Here is a 17,637-nt window from a genome sequence, read left to right as displayed (position 1 = left end):
TGTGTTCCCTCGACTTGTGCTCAGACGTGAACTGCAAACTAGAACGCTGGGTGTGACCTTCGGCTAAATAATTAAGGCACCTGGAGGGAATCTATACCTGTAGGCCCATAAGGTCAAAAATGGAGCCCAGAATAGTCCTGTGGGAGTGGGCTGGGGACTAGCAGGACAGGTCAGAAAGCGTGCTCGTGAAACTTTATCCCCCTGATTAGGTGTGTGTGTTAGAGGGGGGGCACCAAGGAGTTTAAAACATCATCTTACTTGAAAGCTTTTAGTTTTCTAGCTATAAATCCACAGCAGGTTCTTGAAGTGACCACCTTTTTGAGAAGCTTAGCAATGGAAATATGCTAAAAACTGACCTTTTTGTAAAGTTGATCACAGGAGGTTGCTGGTTTGAGCACCAGCTGTTTGTTTCTTATGTTTTGTCGGTCACACCCTTGTACATTTTAAACACCTTGTTTTAGCTGCAACTTAATCCTCGGGCATTAGGCATTGGGAAATTACTGGATTAGGCATTTCACGAGTAACACACCCAGGGACGCAAACAATTGCATGTAAGTAATGCTGGATATGGGATTACACTTCATCCCTGTCGGCGGTTATGCTTTTTTTTTTTTTTTTTAAATCAAGGAGTAACACCGACTATCCCCGACAGTATCACTGCATCTTGTGTAATATAGAGTCGTATAATTAGCTTTACCGCTATTCAATTGTTTCTTCCTTCTTTACATTTACCTTTGAAATCTATAGCTAACTCATGGTTTGACCACTGCAGTGAATGCTTGCCAAACAAAGTGTCAGATTCTGCTCAACTGTTGCCGGTCTGCAGCATGTTAGCCTTTCGCATGCTCCTCCACACACACACACACACACCACTAAAACATTGCACCTTGTTCCCAATCAGAGCAAATAGCACTTCATACTGCTGCCCAACAAAAAATGGGAAAGATAAATAAGCGCAGATCATGTGATCACCTTGCCTCACTGAAACACTCCCATTGTAAACACTCATTTACACCTACTCCGTGCAGCTGTTACGCCCACAGCGCACAATGCTTTGTGTGTTAGTTGCCTCTTTCAAACTTCCTGGGCTTTTTAGATCGTCTTATCATTACTTCTTTATGAATATGTTGCTTTTTTTTAAAATGCATTTTGGTACTTTTTGGGACTAATGGTGACATCAGTCTCCTGAACCACCTACAGCTCACATGGGCCTGTGATAGCTCAGTTAAGGTACAGTTGGGTGGTTTGTCGAATTGCACTACCAGCAGACTCCAGCCTGATGTTAGCAAACTTAGATTCAACATCCCGTGGAAGAGGATTTTATCGCCACTATTCTTCATTTGAAGCCATCTTCCTCTTAACTGTTTATAAAGCTGGTTGTTTTAATGTCCCGTAGCGAAAATCCACCCAGCTTTAAACGATCGTGAAAACATACTGGGACTGGAGCACAGCAGATATGCAAGCAGGGAGTGTTCGCATTGCCACACAACAAATCTCCTTCACTCTCAGATACAGAAGATGAAGATAAAAAAGTTATTAATCACCGAACTGGAACGGCAAGTGTATATAAATCTATGAATGTGCCTTTATGGCTCCTGGGGGTCAAAATGTTTGTGATAATGAGTTGTTTCCCAGGATGCAGTGCAGGGCCTCATCTGTTTATTTTCTAGGAGTGCTTGTGTGTGTTTGGCAGCAGGACTTGTATCAGGCCAATGTCATGTTCAGTGAGCTTCACTGTTCCTATTACACATGTAACGCTGTATCATTTTTATTGCTTATAATCTATGTACTGGCTAATACAGAATAAAACTGTGACAGTAACATGTTTTGTAACGTGTGGCGTGCTCTTTTCATGCTGTTTCTCACAAAAGTATTTATAGCAACCTCTAACTTTTGATTTTTTATTGGGATTTTATGAGATGGACCAACACAAAGTAGGGCATAACCAGAGTTGTGCTCATGTAAGAGATACACTACTTCAATACATTTATAGTCAAGTAAAAGTGAAAAGTAGCCATCCCAAAAATTAATCAAGAATAAAAAAGTATATAATAATAATAAAATAAGATAAGATAGTCTTTATTGATCTCACATTGGAGAAATTCACTTGTGACATCAGCTCAATAGTCAGGAGAAGGTGCCAAAAGTAGGAAAAGGTGCATCAGTTATATACAATGTATCTGCCTATATACAGTGGATCAAAAATAAAAAATAATAAAATAATAATAAAAATACAAAAGAAATCGGAGTAGGCAGATGATGTCATATATATATATATATATATATATATATATATATATATATATATATATATATATATATATATATATATGTTATGGCAGGTTATAGCAGAGTGTATTAAATAGATTATTGCACATTAGTTATTGCCCATAAGTTATTAAAGTTGTGGTTACAGTTATTGATAGCAGCAGAAGTCACTTTTTTCAGGATTATTGCACGGGTTATCGTACAGTGAATTAAATAGATTATTGCACATTGGTTATTGCACATTAGTTGCAATCAAAAATCAATAAAACAAAGCTAGCATTAAGAAATGTAATTTCAGGCAGAAAAACCTCCCGTATACCTCCAAATCAGTTTGGCATAAACATTTATTTTTTAAAGCATAAAGCTTCTGAAACTAATATTCACGATTGGTAATATATGTACGTTACAACAGTGTAAGGCATTTCCAGTGTTAATAAATACCGTTTACTGCACGTCGGCTTGCACAGCAGACTCATTGAATGGAAAATAACTTTAGAACAGTGAAGCTTGTGTACAAACAAGAGGTCTGACTTCAACATACACTGTAGCTGTGTATGTGTGTGTGATGCTGTGTGCTAAAACATTGTTCTTCATCCAGTGACTTAACCAGAAGTGGGTAGGTTAGCCAGAAATTGTTTATTCAAGTAAGAGGAACATTACCTCATGATAATAATACTCATGAAGTAAAAACCACGGTGAACTATTACTTCATGTACATTTGCTCTATGTAACTTAGTAAATCCAGTTACTACCCACCTTTGTGCATTACCAAGAAATTAAGCATAAAGGCTATCTGGTTTTGAAACCTGTTTACAAGTATGAAGCGTGGTGTGCATTTGTACTCACCCCCGTTTACTCTGAAGTAGCCTAATTAGTAATCAGAGTCTGCCGCCCTGTGTTATATAATCTCACAAGGAATCCAGCTGCTTCATGAAGGTCTCAGCGGTTTGTTGGAGAACATTACTGCACAAACAGCATCATGAAAACCACGCTGAACATAAGTAGGTCAGGAATTAAGTTGTGGTGAAGTTTAAAGCAGGGCTAGGTTATATAAAAAAAAACAAGCACATCTAAACTGAAAGTCCAGACAAGAAGGGAATTAATTATAAAAGGAGCCAAGAGGCCCATTGAGGACTCCCAGTGGGAGAAATCTGTCAAGACAGCAGCTGTTACTCATGCACGCAAACCTCACCTTTATTGGAAGAACAGCAAAAAGAAAGCCATTGTTGAATGGGAAGCCAAAAGAAGTTTTTTTTGCTGTAGCAAACATGGAAAACTTCACTAAAGAAATTATCCCCATGGTAAAACAAGGCAATGGCAGCATCATGCTGGGAGGATGCTTTTCTTCAGATAGCGACAGGGAAATTGTCCTTCCAGCAGGACAATGAGCAAAAATATGCAGCCAAAGTTGCTTCAGAGTGCTTTAGATTGAAGCATATTTCTGTTTTAGGATGATCGAGTCAAAGTCCAGAACTAAATCCAGTTGAGAATCAGTGACAAGATTTAAAAATCTAGGGTCACAGATGCTCTCCTTGTAATCCCTGACTGAGCTTGAGATAGGGGCCACAGAGTAACAGGGGGCTAAATACAAAACATTTTGGCAACTTGCGTAAAACATTTTGAAAGCTATAAGGCTGTTTCTTTCCAATTCACAATTATGTGCCACTTCTTGTTGTTTTATCTCCAAAGATCTCAATAAAACATGTTAGAATTGATCATTGTAACGTGGCAAAATGTCAAATAGCACAAGGGATATTAATTTTGTATGACACTGTCATCTATTTTTTTCCTTTTTTTGCGGAGGGGAATGGGAGAAGGGAGGGAGGAAGGACACCTTCAAGTCCAAAGGGGGTGATTAGGTTTGGGGGGGAGCAAGAGGAGGGGGAGGAGAGAGAGAGAGGAGCAGGTGATATTTAAGCCACTGGCCGACTCTCTCCCCATCCATCTCTGCCTTGGCTCTGTCCCCTGCTACTCTTTAAAGACAAAGGAGGCCCTCCATCAGCACTCAGGTAAGACAGACGCACAGACATGTCACTTTTCTGGACTTTCTCCTCTGCAGCGGATAAAAGGGCTTCTTGCAAACTATTCAGTGCAGCCGAAGTAGATAACAGACTGGGTCCGGAACAGGTTTGTGGGCAACAGACCAAGAGAACGGCCTGTGTGAAGAAGAGAATGACGGCAAATTGATAAATAAAACAAGTGAAACTGGTTTATACCTTAATGTATTGTCCTATAGCTGACAAAAGCCTTTTAATGGCTAATTACCCAACTCCCAGCGTCCCTCAGCTTAAACATTGCTCCATCGCTAAGTGTATCGCCATTATCAGAATGTCTAGGATTGGGTTACAGATAGGATCTGCATCTATTGTAACGCGTCAGCCAGTGAGACAGGTGACCATATAGATTTTCCAGGTAGCCAGCCGTGTTTCCGCTGAGCTCTTCAGCCCTCTGCAGCGTGATCAGACCTCATCACCAGTGACTGACAGCAGCCTAACACAAAAAAAGGTGCAGAAAATCTTTTTCATATCATAACTGATACTTTAGGGAAAAGTAATTATTACTAAAAGGATGCGAATGACATGCATCCTAAAACATGTTTAAAGCCTGTACGTACGCCACAAGAACAGGGAAGTTTTGTTTTTTTCTTTACCCAAAATAGCAAGAGGAAAGTTCTAACAGGCCAAGACCTTTTAACTTCCTGAGAACTTGGCTAAAGACTCGCTGGTCCTTCCTACTGTAGCAGTACTTTATAATAATTGTTAAATACATAAAAGAAAAAGGTTATGCCCAGACTGTGTTTCAAGAAAAAGAAAAAAGAACTTGAAACACAGGCAGCGAGAATAGAGGGATATTACTTTATTCTTGCAACCTGGAGAGTAAAAAAATAAGTATAGGTCATTAAACATCTTATGCCATTTTTAATTTTCAAAAATCACTGCATTCTGCATTTAAAAAAAGAAATGATTGCATCAAAAGGGATCAGGTTATAATTATGCACAAACATGCTGGGAGCTTAGGTTGTTAATTTTATAAGGCAAGGCAAGGCAAGGCAAGGCAAGGCAAGGCAAGGCAAGGCAAGGCAAGGCAAATTTATTTATATAGCACAATTCAGTACAGAGACAATGCAAAGTGCTTTACATGATTAAAATATAGGAATAAAAGCAAGTAGGGATAGAATGTAGAAAAAAATAATAATTTTTGAAAACAGTAAAACAGTTTAACTTGAACATGCAAAGGCAATTTTAAACAAATGTGTTTTAAGGCGGTTATATATATTTAATAATATTAGCTTAAGACGTAAATACTTGACAGTTATTTGTATCAAAAGTGATGCGGTTGATGTTGTAGAGTTATTCTTCTGCACAGAGGTGCTGGGAGTTTAATTAACTCTGTTTGGTAACTTTATCAGGTGCTTACATATTTTATCAAGAGACACAAATACTTGAGAAATATTCATATAAAAATGATATGTTTATAATTACAAGGTAAAAAAAAATAAAAAGTTATAAGGTTGAAATTATTCACAATTATGTTAGGAGCTTAATTGTCTCTTTTGTTCATGTTATGAGCTGTTACAAATACTTGAGAAGTACTTGTATCAAAAATGATACGTATGAAATTATGGGATTAAAGTTCTTTACGCAGATGCTGTGATCTTAATTGTCACTTTGAGCAACTTTATAAGCTTTTTTTTTTTTTCCTGTTTCTCTTAACGTTATCTTAATGATAGCATCTGTTTTGGTAAGAGCCTTGCAAAGGCACCTCAGGTTACTTGCCTCCCGAGTTTCTGAATGTGTCACGTATCACATCGGAGACCTGTTTTACTACAGTGTTACATGCATTAGCAATTCAACCTACACGAGTGATAACAAGTAGAATGCATCTGTTGCTTAGACTCGCACGCTCCAGATTTGCATCATTGACAGTGACTCATGTGTGTCTGTGTGTGCACAGTCTCCCAACGAGTCCAGCACAAGACGCTCGAAGATGCCGGACACAATGTGTGTAAGATTGTTCGCAAAAGGAACGCTTTTCCAAAATCTCCTCTCCCTTCTCCATCCAAAATGTGACTCTACACTTCCATCCATCAGCCTACCCTAACCTCCAACACTTCCAACGTCTTTGAGGTTGCTTCACCCCTGATTGCCATGTGACCACACATGCAAGCAGAGGCTGGAGCGGGCATTTCATTTGAGATTTTAATCTGTCTGCTTCACCCTTTCCCCTCCTTCCAGCATGTCCAAGGAGCCCACTTCCAACCTGGAGAGTGCCATGCAGATGCTCATAAAAACCTTCCACAAATACTCGGGGAAGGAGGGCGACAAGTTCACTCTGAGCAGGGGCGAGCTGAAGGAGCTGCTACTAGAGGAGCTGGGTAGTTACCTGGGGGTAAGCGTAAATATGTGTTTGTGAAGAAAAAGACAGAGTACATTTTGCAAACATGCAGGACACAAGAACAGATATGCGTGCTGATACTGATGTGTGCAAGTTTTGACAAGCCTACGTAGCTTTCTCTGCCTGCACACACACACACGCACAAGAAAGTCCACATTATTAACTCTGTCTGTATTACTCTCACTAACAGAGCTCCAAAGATAACGAAGCAGTGGAGAAGGTGATGAACGACCTGGACGCCAACAACGACGGCGAGGTGGACTTCACAGAGTTCATCATCCTGATGGGTGCCCTCACGGTGGCCTGCAACGACTTCTTCCTGGAGTACAAAACAGACGACAAGCCCAAAGACGGGGCGGCGGAGAAGAAAGATTGAAACTAGGCAAGAGAGGACGGAGTAAAAACAAGAGGAGGTGGAGGAGGGAGTGGAGGAAAGGAGGAAGGGGGGTGGGGTGGGGAAGGACTGTAAAACTGATGGCTTTTCTTTTTCTTCCACTTTTCGTCTTACGCAGTTTCTAAACGCTACAAACACACATCAGAGGAGATGTCCAAGCGCTGGGTTTGTGGGTCACAGAACATGAGGAATTTAGTGGGAGTGCTAGCTGTTTCCCCCTGCAAATGTTATTCATACCAGAACAAATCCGGATCGGGTTCCACGGCTCTCGACGCAGAGGGCGACCTAACGTACACATCAGGGTTTATTTCACCATGTTTAAGCTCAGACTCGTCCGAGTTTTACAGTAGGGGAGAGGTTAGAAGAAGGCGCCGGATTGGAGACGTGTGTTTGAGCCCTTTCTTGCACAGTGAAATATTTGTGACCGTATATATAAATATATAAAGTTTCAGACCATTATATTATTGTATGTACTCAGTGTTGAAAGATAGGGGATCCTGCACCTATCTTTCAAGCTTTTATGAAAATAACCAATGCTTCAAAATATTAAACATTGTATTTAACCAACAAGGATCACTTGGTGTCTGTTTTTTTTTTACGTATAAGACTCTATTTGCACAACTATGTGTTTGCTGATTAGATGTTTTTTGTTTTCTTTTTGTTTTTAGGAAAGGTAAAGCGACGAAAAATCATTTGCAGCATGTGCACTCATCAAACCACACATATATTGTATTTGGCAACAACGCGTTTGGTTTCATGTTGTTACAACAGCAGCCGGTATAAAAGAGATTCTATGTTTCTTGGTCTTCACCGCAGGGACTTTAAACAGACGACCTGAGGGAAGCAGCGGAAAGTCTCTAAAGCAAGGATGGTCTGAGCATAACATGAAAGAGGCTGACTTCCTCAGCCTGCCTTCCTGAATGTTGAGAAACTCCACAAGTCCCTGAATTCTCACTTGAACTCACTTTCCCACTTTAACCAGGTTACCAAGTCTGCTTTTATAGATCAGAGACAAATTTCCATAACAAGAAATCATACAAAACAGATTCAATTAAACTTAAACGCTCTCAATTTCCTTAAAAAGTATGGCTGTTGTTGAGCACTTTTGTTGTAGCAGCAAAATGTGACTCAAAGGACATAGCATCATCAAGAACAACCCCTAAGTACTTATAACAATTCACCTGTTAAATGGCAGCACCCTTTACTACTGTTGGTTCCTAAACTCAATTACAATGTCCTTAGTTTTCAGGGTGCTAAAAATTGATCCACAGCAGGCCCACGGTGATGCTCTTCAACATGAAAAGGTCTTACAATGATTGTATCGTCTGCATATTAAGGAAATGTCTGTTAGCCTGCAAACCGCGGCAGTCATTAGTAAATAAAATATACAGCAAAGTATACCCTTTTTGGAAAATCAGCTGTTGATTTGTCATATAAAAAGTCTAAAATCTGGATTGTATTAAAAGCTGAAGAAAAGTCAATAAATAGCATCCAACCATGGGCTTTGGTCCCATCCACTTGACAAAATTAGGATGGTTGTACCACCTCTAATTTATAAAGCATCTTCTTTTTGTAATATTTTTGAGACCATTACATTTAAAATAGTTTTGATCACGACTTTAGAAGTTTTCCATTTCCGTCCTGTCCTTTCACCTGGCCATGGCTGAGTGTTTGAAAAACCGAGGAAAGCAGACAGATGGTGACAAAGACTATCCACAGCAGATTAATGGTCTCTGAAACTGGAAGTTATGTCCTCAAGGGACACATTTTATTGTATTTTGGAGCCATAAAAGTTCAGAATCTTAAAGGTATATGAATCACAATCTGCTAATACCCCTGATTTTAAAGCAGATAATCAATTTCTATAGCACTTGTCTGACACAAAGATGGTTTTTGATGCCACACATCTCTATAAACAGTATGAACACCTATTTAACGGGTATATCCGTACAGACTTCTCATCAACCACTAAAAACACCATCTCTGCTGGTAACACTTGTGACACATGTCAAATCTTGGCTTCAAGAGAAGTAAAAACTAAAAGGTGAAGGAATCGTGACGCAACGCAGTTCATACCAGAGCTACGAAAAATATCTCTAACAGTGTCGGCACCATGACTAATGCGGTGACCGTGGGGATTGTTTGTGAGCATGAAGTTTCCGAGGTAAAGAAAGTTATCTTGTTTGATGTCCTTGGCCGGTACAAAGTATCCACTGACATCAACATGTCTTTAAATTGACTCAAAGCTGCTGTCTCTAAACTTTGCTCCAAAATGTTTAACTATATAATAGATGTTGTACCAGTGTTTATTCCCTGTGTCTAAACCAAGAAAAAAGACCAACTGTGTATCTTTACTTTGATTTCCCTTCCAATCCCCACATGTATTAGCTTGGTAACTACTTTGGGCCAAACAAAATGTTGTGACTTACAGGAGCCTAGTTATGTGCTATAACAATAAGGAACTCTACAGCAGTAGCTCTCGCTGATTGCTTACAAAGGTTTTCCAATTAACTAATTGAACCCTCTTGGCGTAGTATGTTTCATTTCTGTGTGTCACATATTTTTTTGCTCTTTTTGTAAGTAAATAAAGCACTTTTGTGTATATTTACCATAAAAAAAGATCACAAGGGTCGATGTTGCGCATGTGCGCAAAGATTAAACAGGGTGAGGCACTGGAGCCAAGTGAGTCAGCAACGGCCAGCTGCTCTGAGGAGGATTCACTCGAACTTGGAGCCATTGTAGATCAGGTTGGTATTTGACCACGACAAACTTTACTTCACTTTACTGCAAGGCAATGCAGGACGCTCTACTGGTCTTACAGAAACTGCGTCAATTTCGATGTGCGATACTGCCGGGAGATGGCACACAACCATGTTTATGTGGACAAAAAATATTTTCAGGCTGAAAAAGCAGAAAGTAAACATAATCAGGATGAAGGCATGCCGTACTTTGTTTTATTTGAAGATGGATATCTACTATTTTGTGCTGTTTTTATAGTGGTAGTACGTGACTAGGCCCCTTCAAAAAAGGGAATTCTACAGTGTATGTTATTTAACAAAAGGCGTCTCCTCAAAACATTAAATCCTTGTAGTGCTAGTAAATCCTAATCACTGTTAATTTAAAGAAAAGTGAGTGCTGCTTCCAATAATTGACATAATATTTTTGACATTTTGCTATGTTTCAGACCTAACCTTGGGACTCTGTAACCAGGTCCTGTCGTAGATTCTCAGCCATCCAGGAGAGTATCCGAGCTGCTTAAGTAGACGGGACCTATTTTCTTAAAGATGTTTTCCCTCTCATGCAAAAAGCTTCTTCTTCTTCCACGAACTGAGGAAGCCTTCAGAGTAACAATGCTGGTCAGAACTGGAGCAGAAATACCTGAACACTGGTAGGATATTGGTTTTTAGTTGCACATGTGGTCACAAGCACCTATGTTGTAAATTACAGGGAGATTGGGCGAGCAACAGAGAGCTTTTAAAAATCAGGGTAGGGTGCTAGTCTTGTAGGTCTCCCAGCTGCGTTTTTTAAACAACATTTCCCCTGAGTTGCACTTCTTGACAAGAGAAACAGCCATTTCAATCTTCACCTAATGAACTTCAATTTGAGTGGCAGATTTTGTTAGCACTCTTTTCTTCTTGGGCATGCCATGCATTGACGCTGAATTTTCAGAACATGTTCCCATGTAACATCATCGCTCATACACAACTTTTAGCTGTGTGCTTGGCTGCCTTGTATTTGTTTTTGTTCTGTGGGGTTTCTTTGTTTTATATAATGCTCAAATTTGGACATAACTAAGCATACCACCCATCAAGAACTGTAAGCCAAAGATAAATGAAAAGGAAAAGTCGTTAACATGATAATATATACAATAGGCTTTAGTAAACATTAAAAAAACATCAAAGACTTGACACAGGACCTGAGAAATCTGTGGTACACCAAGCTTTCAGTTAACTGTTTTTTTCTTTTCTTTTTTTATGTTTTTCAAACAAACAAAAGGCCAGGTACTTGACTGAAATCTAGTTTAAAAAAAACCACACAGTTAAAGTTCAGAGGAAAGTGTTGAAAGGCGCTCAGAAAGTCGCCATTGTCAAAGATTCCTGTGAAGCCAATTACAAGGAAGCAAATGATTGCTTAAGACCTTTGGTCGGTACTGCATGAGAATATTATTTTTTCACATAAATACTGCTTTGTCTCCCTTGCCCCGAAAGCACTTAGATTGTCTCCACAAGAGGATGTGATGCAACACAGAGAACTAAACAGCACCCTAACATTTGAGGAAAAATAGCCGGTGCTTGGAAAAAGAGCCGGAGCTGCAAGCCTCGTCAGTAGATATTGAAATGTCTGTCAGGAGTTGCTGCACCGGGTTATGGGATGTGAGTGTGTGTCGGTGTGTAAGCATGCTCTCTCTGTGCATGAGTGTGTGTGTCTCTTTGTGTTGGGGATTCCCACAGAGTAAACAGCCTCAGCTCACACATCATATCCTGCCAACAATATCCTGCAAGTCTTGTTCCGCTGGATCTAAGCTGACCCAGATGTTTGACTTGAATCTGCATAGAAAACTCCTTCAAGAGCCGAGAGAGAGGGGAGGGGGGGGGGAGAGAAAGAGGGTGTGATGTGTGAGAGCACATGTGTACATGCCTGTGTCAGTATGGTGTGAATAAAGGACAGCAAAGACTTGGAGGGGATCCAGACTGTGAAGTGTGTTGCTGAAGTGCGGAGCTTGGAAAGCAGGGGGATAAAAATCAGGGAGGAATGCAAGAGTTGCTGTTACAGCAAGCAGCTCTTTCTGTCCCTCATGCATGCACATCAGTAGATTAGCACGTCCTCCTTCACCACTCAGCATCAGACTGAAAAAAAAAAAAAACACCAAAACGACAAATGTAAAACAGCTGAAACACAGATCCCATCAGCCAGAGGGATTTCTTCATTTTTTGGGTGTACACAGTTAACGTTAACCAACTTTTTCTTTTTTTTTTTTTGCCTCCAGCAAGATTGAGAAACTGACTCCAGGTCAGCCAGTTGTCCGTGGGGCGTGGCTTACCCGATCTGCTCTCATTCCTCAGCCATCTGTGTTCTCCAAAGGTGTCCTTTGATAGATTTGTTTGAATGTTTGAGTTTCTGCAGCCTGCTGACAGGTCCCCCCCCCCCCGATCCGCAGCAACGTCCAAAAATGTTCACCCTGCTGTGACCCTGAAGGGAACCGAGCGGCATGTTGTAATCGCTCACAGCCTCTGTAATAATGTGCTGTCACCTTCAAAACGATCCACAAATGGTTACCACACTGAGCAAAAAAGCTCAGATACCATGCAGTATTTTAACAGGGTGTGTAGTATTTCGATACCAGCTGTTTCTTAACTGCAGATTGGGTTAAAAAAAAATCTCTTTAGGATACAAAAATCACAACTCCATATGTCCCTAATGTCAAAAACAATCAGTTTGCTCAGCCCCTGCACCACATATGGTAGACATGTACACTACAAGTGGAAGAAGATAGGATGCGGCGTTGAAAACCAGCATGATTTTATTACACTGCCTTCTTGTAGGTTTATTCTCTTTTTGCAATTTGTTATCCTTTAAATGCTTTAGATCATCAACTAAACTTTCACATATCACACTAAAACAAATTACGGGAATAAAAAAGTAGTTTCCAAATTATTATTTCATTCGTTAAGGTAAAGATTTATCGCTCTCTAAATGTAATAAGTGTTCAGGCCCTCCTTGTCAACCAGAACTGAGTATTTTATATCTCTGTGAAGGCGTTTGGTACCAGTTATTTCTCCATAATTGTGTTGTTTCAGCCACACTGCAGCAGGCTTAAAGTACGAGCAGTCTGTTTAAGGTTTTGCCTCTGCATCCCTATTAGATTTAAGTCTGAACTTTGACTAGGCCACTTTTTTTTCTGAGCCATTCAGAGGTAGACTAGCTGGTGTGCTTCAGACAGACTGAGCTTGAGCTTCAGGTTTTGTACTGAAGCACTCTTTATTTTCTTCAGGATTTCTGGATTTTTTAATAGAGAGCTGGATTCATGGTTCCATCTATTTTGGGTCCTGAAAGCAGCACACCACGGCACTACAATCACTACATTTGTCTATAAGCTTTATATATTTTTCTAAAATGCTGTTTTCTGGCAGATGGAATCCGACGCACACCTTCTTAAAAGTTCTGTTTGTCCACAGAATATTTTTTTACAAAAGTCTTAGAGATCATCAAGAGGGTTTTTTATGGCGCACACGCATGTTGCCTTTGATGCAATGATGTTCTAAAGTGGAGATCAAAAGTTAAATTCACAGTGTCCTGCTGTGTTATGGCCAGGTAAGTTACTTAGTAAATCACAATTTTTTTATTTTACTTTTTCATGTCATAATAAGAATCAACTCACTCTTTAGAATGAAGGTTCACTGTTGTCTAAGTGCTCTCAAATGGGTAAAACATTATTAGCCTAATAAATCAAAAAGCAAGCGAGGAAACAAAGTTTTACTTTTGCTTTCTCCATCCCATTTATGGCTTGTGACTGAAGCATCTGTATAGCACAGTGTTGGACTAAGAGACGTTTTTATTAGGAGAGCAGTGGCACTTATGTGGTGGTGTAATAAATTAAATCATTACACAGCATTCCCTTCACTGTATCGGCCTATGCTGTTGTAACGATTTTATGAGCAAATAATAATGAACAACGCCGATAAGATTCAAAATAAATTTTATTTTTACCACTCCAGAAACTCTGCACGCTGCTTTTCGATTAAACAAACAACTAATTGTCCTAATCCTAGACCTGAACCTTTTTTTTTTACTTTGACATAAGTGCTTTGCACACAACCGAGATATTGTCCTTTTTCATCCTCTGTTACACGAGCAATGACTGAAGAGCACCGTGCAAACAGTGTCTGAAAACACGGCCGACCTCACCTGGTGAGGTCAAACTGAACAGCGAGAAAGTCGGCGAGGCTGGATTAATGCACGGCAGGTGCTGCCCGCGTGCACGGGGAAAAGAAGAAGAGCTAACAGAGAGCCAGGGCCGTGTCACTGGCACCGAGCCTGACGCGTCTGATAAGGACGACAGGGACACTTCGGTTACCAAGAGGGCAGGTCAAGTGAAACTAAGATCTCAAGGCATCACGTCCATCAGGAGGAGTCAGGCGGCGATCGTGTCAAGCTGTCATGCAAGCCGAAGAGGGGGCAGCGGCCGGGACACAGGGGTAGGATGACTTATACATGGGAACAAAGTGAAGTTATTCATTCAAGTATACAGCAGAACCGGGTGTAGCTCCATATCATCTGATGACTAAACCCGTTCCAGGTGTAGCTGGCTCTGTCTTTGGAGAACTTGAGAAGGGCGGCTTTGCTCGTGTTCATGAAATTAATCTTGATAGAAGTCCTCGGGGAGACTCGCAGGCTGCCAGAGATGAGTCAGAAGACAAAGTTCTGCTATCCTTCCTTCGCGAGGAGCTTAAACTTTGCCACGTTCAGCACAATATCTTCCATTTGAAGGGTCCATTGGAAAAAACATAATGCAGTTTGATGGAGAGTAAATGACAAAGTAAAAATACAGAATCCTGAGGTGCACAGCTAATGTTTGGAGTAGATTTGTTCCTTCATGAGATGCATCAGGAGGACACCAACTTCTAACATGATTGTGGTTGGATATCCGACCGCTCCTCTTGGCAGAGCTGGTTGTGTTCCGTTAATCTTGTCGGTTTCCTGCCGTTGACCCAAATTTTAACTCAAGGCCAGGACTTTGGCAGGAGCGGATCCGCTGGTGTCTTCACAGCACAGCTGATTTAAATGTGTGCTCGGTCTCGTTGGTTCATTTCAATACGATGTAAAATAAATTTGGCGAACTCCAAGATCTCAAATTTTCAAACCAGAGCTCCTCTGTTTCATTCTGAACTAGGAGGTTCCAGACACAGCTAGTTCCTTCAGACAAGGCCCTTGTGTCTTTGCTGAATGCCTGAATGCACACTGACACCACAAACCACAACATCATATAACAGAGACTAGAATATAACATTTTTAAGATGCTTTGGAGTGGATACATAACAATCATGTCTTCCAAACTGCCCAGAATCAGTGGCGGTGTTCTACAAGGTTCTTGCCTAGGCCCAGTTTCGTTCTCACTTTACACTGACACTGGATAACAACATCACGAATCACAGCATCATTTTCTGCAGCTACAATGATGACAGCCAGCTTTTTTGATCACTGAAGCTAGTTTTTAATCAGATCTGTCTTTGAAACATGAATTTTTCACTGGCAACTAATTTTTTTTACTTTTTTTTCTGGGTCCTGAAAATCTCTGTGCCTTGTTAGCCAACCACTTACTTACTTTTGACAGTTTTACCATAGACTAAAGAGAGACTGTCAAGAATCTTTGGATCCTTGTTGCTTAAGACGATCTTTTACAACATACAGCCACCAGTCAATTTAATATGTACAGTGGTGGGCATGGTTGAGTGGGGTTGAGATTATTTAAGATGTTTTGTTTTACTTTCATGCACATAATGTAGAAACCACAACCTTGCTTATCTGGCAAAATTACGTTTTGCATGGCGTTCTGATTGGGTCAGGCATTGAAAGAGAAAAACAACACCAGTCCAACACCTGATCAAAGGGAAGATGTCAGCAATAATCTTCATCAGCAGTTTCCCTCAGAATGTCTCTTTGATTGGTGTGATTTCATGTTAAATGGTTTATCTTTAGTCTTCATTCACTTATTGATCACTTCTCAAATAATCAAACATTTTTGTCAGAAGTGTCAAAATTTGAGATTTAAGAATATTGGCACATTTAGATGTTTACCTGAAGTGAATTAATGTGTTAAACCTTGCATCAGACTGAAGAGTTATTGTATCTGTCTTAATCCGGTGTGTCGGAGCAGAAACACATCTAAAACTTTTGTTCTTCACAGTTCTGACAAGGATTGACTTTTGATGCCGCAAAGAAGCAACCTCTACTCCATCATGATCAGTAACAGTATTTATAGGGACAGAAAAAGTGTCAGAACTTGAAAAAAAATATGCCAGAAATGTACTTTTCACCCTGTTTTGATATTCAAAACCCCAAGAAGAATTTATTAAAACCTGCAGTCAAGATCCAAATCTTTTGCAGAAGAGTTTTCTGGCACATTTAAGTTTCATTTCTTATATTACATTGTTGTTGTTTTTTTTTTTTTACTAATTAACAGAAGGCTTTTGAAACTAAAACTAAACCGTCCATTTTTTTCCTTTATTAAGAAGTTCACGTAAACGTGTTTCACAGGTAACCAGACACCGCTCCTCGGACCCAGAGGTGTCGCAGCATTCGTGAGAGGACTGAAAACTATCTGAAGGTTTTAAGGTAATAAGACCGAACACACTGGATCCCGTCCCTTCGTGAGTTAAAGCACAAACTCCTGGCATCAAACATACATAAGGAGCACCTGCCTGCTCCCCTGCGAGTCAGACAGTCACCGTCCTCGGGTGAAACAGAACCGGCGAGGACGGTAAAGGAGATCCGTAAGAAAAGAAGGGAAGAAGAGAGGGATGGTGTCAAATGCTTCTTTTTTTTTTTCCTCTTCACATTAAGCAGCCTTGACATGAGTGTAATGATACGACTCTTACTCCTGCGTTTACTTTAATCTGTACTATTTGGAGTACAGGTAGGTAAACTGTTTGTGCTCTACATAATCCTACGGTTACAGCCTAAACCGACCCTAATCCAGGACTCCTCCTGACCTGGTTGGCCTTTGGAACGATAACTAACAACTAACTTCCGGATCAAACAAAAAACACAAAACGGCCCTCGTTCTGCCACGGTTGCTCGAGAATGACGAGATGCGAGAAAATTTCGATCCTGCTCCTTTAAAGTGGACTGCCTGCTGACAAACACAGACTCGCGTTTTCCATTTTCCCATTGCTCGTTTTATTGGGATCAGAGAGAAACTCCAACAGGAATCTCCAGCACTGAAATCCAGACACATATAAAGTGGTTTACATTTAAATTACATCAACACACATTGATTAAAAAACAAAAATAGCAGTAAAACCTTTTTAAGTGACATGTAAACGGTTAACTTTCAAAACCATTAAGACCTGCAAGACAAAACGTAGCATTCGGGCTGAACTATAGTCTCCGGCCGGCCACTAAACTACAACGAAAGGCTCTGCAGGTTTCAGCTGATAGGTAGCAACATTTGAAGACTTTCATAAGACATCAACCTTTCTGTGATTTCCACAGAAAATGCAGCAGGACCGTCTCGCCTCGAGGGACAACAGCCTCCATTTTAGGCAACTTAAAGAGAAAACTAACGCTGCCCGGGTCGGTGACATCACAAGAGGCCCGAGGATCGAGCCAATCAGCCGACATTAGCTAAATGAGCACATGTGCACGCCTTTGAAGGCAGAATTTAAATAAAAAACATGCATGAAGGAGTTAAGGAGGAGAAACAGAAAATTTAGCAAAGTTCAGATTTGCAAAATTCGCAGTTCAAATTTGCCAAATTTGAACTGCGATCAGTTGCCTTGTGCCTTGTGTGATGTCGCTAGGAGCATGGGTCACATGGATGCTTGTTTATGGAAGGGCAAATTCTGTCTTGATCAAATAAT

At 40.4% G+C, this 17,637-nt stretch overlaps 1 protein-coding gene across 2 annotated transcripts; it reads left to right on the top strand.

Moving 5' to 3' along the window:
* Window positions 1-4,176: 4,176 nt before the first annotated feature.
* On the top strand, window positions 4,177-7,630 carry s100s (S100 calcium binding protein S). Of its 2 annotated transcripts, XM_012875385.3 has the most exons (4): window positions 4,178-4,277; window positions 6,223-6,269; window positions 6,504-6,657; window positions 6,854-7,630. In XM_012875385.3, the coding sequence occupies exons 2-4, from the start codon at window positions 6,256-6,258 to the stop codon at window positions 7,037-7,039; spliced, it is 354 nt and encodes a 117-aa protein (XP_012730839.1). In that variant the 5' UTR covers window positions 4,178-4,277; window positions 6,223-6,255; the 3' UTR covers window positions 7,040-7,630. The 2 variants fall into 2 exon arrangements, with proteins under 2 accessions (XP_012730840.1, XP_012730839.1); XM_012875386.3 differs by lacking the exon at window positions 6,223-6,269 and having other exon boundaries at window positions 4,177-4,277.
* Window positions 7,631-17,637: the final 10,007 nt, after the last annotated feature.

The sequence above is a fragment of the Fundulus heteroclitus genome, chromosome 13 (genome assembly GCF_011125445.2).
Source record: "Fundulus heteroclitus isolate FHET01 chromosome 13, MU-UCD_Fhet_4.1, whole genome shotgun sequence".
NCBI classification, from domain to species: Eukaryota; Metazoa; Chordata; class Actinopteri; order Cyprinodontiformes; family Fundulidae; genus Fundulus; species Fundulus heteroclitus.
Note: the sequence above shows the minus strand (reverse complement) of the source record. Positions and strands in the feature narration are given on the sequence as shown.

What these genes read in the sequence shown, in the direction of transcription:
- s100s (XM_012875385.3), top strand. An exon ending in AGCTGGGTAGTTACCTGGGG is followed by an intron (nt 6,658 to 6,853) that starts GTAAGCGTAAAT and finishes TCTCACTAACAG; the next exon opens with AGCTCCAAAGATAACGAAGC.